The following is a 3,729-nucleotide window of genomic DNA, read 5'->3' on the forward strand; positions in this document are numbered from 1 at the left end:
TCGCTTTCAAAACATAATTTCTCGCACAAATATTACTAATATTATTCATTTAAAAGTAAATATGTAGTAGCCTATAGGTTCGAAATTTGGGGGCTGTCATGATATCAAGGCATTTTAAGCAATTTAATGTGGCCTATACTTAAAAAGTATAATTATAATTAATAACTGAAAGGGTGAAAAATACACATTGTTTTAAATGAAATAAAACACAAATACGTTATCGTTTATCGTTCATTTAATGAGTGGAACTGTTCCGTTAGTCATTCTTAACGAAAAATAAGGTTTTACAATATAAAGTTAAAAACGAATTACATCCAGGACCGAAATTAAAGAATGCATACTTGACTTGCTTATTTTAAAAAATAAAAAGTAAAATAAATATCCCAGTCAATATTCTCTTCACTTTAAATACCATGTAAATGGAAATGCATGCGTATTCGTTTTTTTTCCATGAATCTGTACAGTCTGCGCTGAGCGTACAAAAATACATCAATTATGGCATGTAATATTTATTAATCGAGGAAAGACGTCAGACTCAAAACTATGCACACATCAGTAATAAAGATGCTTGTGTGAGTGTTCCTGCATTACAGTTTTCTTAAATTAAACATAAATATCAATAATAAAAGTAATATTTACTATACATCTGTGCAACATCATCGCAACGAATTTTAGTACGTACTTCCACACAGTATTTAACCATTTACAATATCTACAAAATGTATCTCTATTAATGTGCATGAACTACGTATCCACATCTTCCGCATTTTCTGTTGGATTTATTTAAATATCAGCTATCTGAATCCACGTCACTTTTTCCTTCATCTTTTTTCCCTCCTGCTGTTTTAGATGATTTGTGGCATTTTTGCAAATTTTCTGACTCTTCCGATGATGATCTTTTCTGTCTTCTCCATTTTGCCCTTCTGTTTTTGAACCACACCTAAGCAAAATTAAAAGTATATCGTTTAACATGTCTGCATTAGATTTCTGTAAGAACACTGATCCGCTAAAGTCTTTTTATAAAGTATTGTAATAGGCACAAAGTGTCTTGCCTGTTTTTAGTATTATCAGAAATAATTTTAATAATAACCATTACATAAATGCGTATACGTGGAGTTGGGTTCAAAATGTAAAGTTAAAAAAAAATCACTTTTCCCGAAGTTTAAAACTAAATGGAAGAAATTGTCGCATATGGGAAACATTAGGCCTGTAGTGGAGAGTCACAGTTGCTTATCATGCAGATTTTTTATCTGAATGCGCACACAGTAGTCGAAAAAATAAGAACGACGTAGCGCATTTAGCAAAACAGCCTGTTACTATATATCACCCAGGACTTTTAATGGCATTTTCTATTGGTCGTGACTTGTATGAGTCGGTGACAATTTGCGGTTTTGCGGATTTTAACACCGGTCTTATTAGATCGCTAAGAAACAAAGTATGTAATAATCATCCTGAAAACAGTTAAGATGTTCACCTCCACTTTCTCTTCACGAAGGTGCACTCTCCTCGCCAGCTGTTCTCTTGTGCCAACATCTGGGTATTTGGTTTCCTGGAAAAGGTTCTCCAAGGCTTCCAGTTGTTCATCGGTGAAGATCGTCCGGTGTCTCCTCTTCCGACGACAGTGCAACTGGTTCAATAACTGGAGCTCAGTCCTTGACAGGGTACCCATATTCATGTAGGACATCATCTGGTGAGGTAGGGGTGAGAGAAGCATCGAGCCGGCACTTTCATAACCTGCACAAAAAACGAACGAATATTAGCAGTGGCATCGAATATTACAATAAAAGCATTTATAGACGAAGCAATCATTAAATTCCATAAGTGCATTAGAAAGTTGACGGAAAAGTTTTTCGAGCATTAACAGGCAAACGAGGCGTTCGACGGCGATTATCGTACGTCTTTAAAATTAAAACGCGAACTTAATAGTCGGTTTAACAAACGCAAATAATAGAACAACTGACCTTGGCAAAATACTTAGGATTTCGTCAGACATGCGATAAAAAAGAAGTTGAAAGCCTACCTGTTGGAATGCATGGACACTGCTGTGAACCGATGGCTGATACCGCACCGCAGCAGGCTGGGCCGCCGGGCCCCTGTACATGAAGCTGCCCGTAGTAATAGTTGTTGTACCCAATCCTCGTTCCGCCAAGTGGCTGAATGTTTGCAGGTGAGCTTCCCGAAGAATGCGAATAGAGTCCGTTAAAGTCAGCAGCCGTGTACATAGAGTCAGCCAGACTGGAAAACACGACCGGAGTACTCCGATGCAGGACTACGGATTCCTTGCAACTGGGTCTCCCAGCCAGAATACTGTCGATGCTGAACATGCCAGCAGGCATCACACACAAATACGAAGACACAAATAGGTTAGTACTTCGGTTGTTAGCTCGGTGTAAAACAAAGTCTGCTCTGGGGTCGATGGTCTTCAAGAAAACTATTAATTTACCGACCCCGTTCGCTGATCCGATTTCCAGTACAATCAATCGCTACAGTCACTTGTTTTTGTGGTCCATCCCAAGTTCTCCACTGCTTTATACCCGGCTGACGTCATCCGCCAGAACTGCAGATGACAACCTAAACCATATTGGCTCTTGCGGGGGTTAGCGCGAGATGGTGTGAAAAGCGCGCATATGTGAATTGTGAATTAATTAAGTTAAGTTCCTTGCAATTAGCAGACTCTTTAAATAAATCACCAAACTCAATTGAGAATGTCAGTCGAAAGAGCTGATTGTGCAGGTCAATCGGATTAATTCTATTGTCCACACAGGGATTTCCTGACAAGTTTCCCATTAACTCATCCTTACAAATGTTATTTGCTCTGTGCAGGAGACCACTGTACAACAGAGGAGACGGGAAAAAAAACACGGGGATGTATGCTGGACATAATATTAAATCCGAATTTCAACATAAATGTTTGCAAGATCTATGCTAAAGTAGGTTTGGGGAGGAAATGCCGGCCACTGTTGTCAGAACCACCTTCAGATATATTCAGTCATAGACCAATTAACCGAAGAGAACAGAATCAAATGCTATTACACTGGTCCGGAGACAGCAGGTCTATTATGAAGGCTAGAAAAATAATTATACACGTGCGTTCTTTCTGAAATATACGTGAATATTTGCATTAATACACAAGAAATTTATATATATATATATGTGTGTGTGTGTGTGTGTGTGTGTGTGTGAGTGTGTGTATGTGTATGTGTGTATGTATGTATATATGTGTGTGTATATATATATATATATATATATATATATATATAGATAATTATATTTTAAACGCTGGGCGCTGAAGCAGCGGTATTCGGCGTGTCTAGTGTGTGTACCTAGTTAACGAATTCTTCCTTATTCTATTGTTGGAAGCATGTTATTTGCAGAACTGTCGGTCTGACACACACTATCCATGGGAGGTGAACATGAGGAGATTAGAGTATTTACTCCATCGGCATCGCTGTCACAGTGGGTAGGAAATTGCACGCATTAACATTAAACACCTGCATTAATGGCTGTGCTCAAGAAACAAACTATTCTAGTTCTGATAAGATAACAGTCATTAACACTCCTGTTCCCGGTGCAGCTAAATACGTATTTCAATTTATTGACTGATCAAATGCAATTTACTAACAGTAGAATAGGAAAATTTAGCCTGAACACGTTCAATTTAAGTTCATAATGAGATTCGTTTTAATACCACATCTTTATATAGAATTTTTCTGTAAGCCTGGAACTCCG

At 37.9% G+C, this 3,729-nt stretch overlaps 1 protein-coding gene across 1 annotated transcript; it reads right to left on the minus strand.

The window, feature by feature from the left end:
* Positions 1-217: 217 nt before the first annotated feature.
* On the minus strand, positions 218-3,164 carry gsc (goosecoid). Its single transcript, XM_023807759.2, has 3 exons — positions 2,021-3,164; positions 1,475-1,734; positions 218-940 (listed from the first exon to the last, which is right to left on the minus strand). The coding sequence occupies exons 1-3, from the start codon at positions 2,334-2,336 to the stop codon at positions 791-793; spliced, it is 726 nt and encodes a 241-aa protein (XP_023663527.1). The 5' UTR covers positions 2,337-3,164; the 3' UTR covers positions 218-790.
* Between the last annotated feature and the right edge of the window lie 565 nt (positions 3,165-3,729).

This window comes from Paramormyrops kingsleyae, chromosome 19, assembly GCF_048594095.1.
Source record: "Paramormyrops kingsleyae isolate MSU_618 chromosome 19, PKINGS_0.4, whole genome shotgun sequence".
NCBI lineage: Eukaryota > Metazoa > Chordata > Actinopteri > Osteoglossiformes > Mormyridae > Paramormyrops > Paramormyrops kingsleyae.

Coding starts and splice junctions, on each gene's coding strand:
- gsc (XM_023807759.2), bottom strand. CDS start 2,336: ATGCCTGCTGGCATGTTCAGCATCGACAGTATTCTGGCTGGGAGACCC. Junction 1,735..2,020: donor GTGTCCATGCATTCCAACAG/GTAGGCTTTCAA, acceptor TTTTTTGTGCAG/GTTATGAAAGTGCCGGCTCG. Junction 941..1,474: donor TTCGTGAAGAGAAAGTGGAG/GTGAACATCTTA, acceptor AATTTTGCTTAG/GTGTGGTTCAAAAACAGAAG.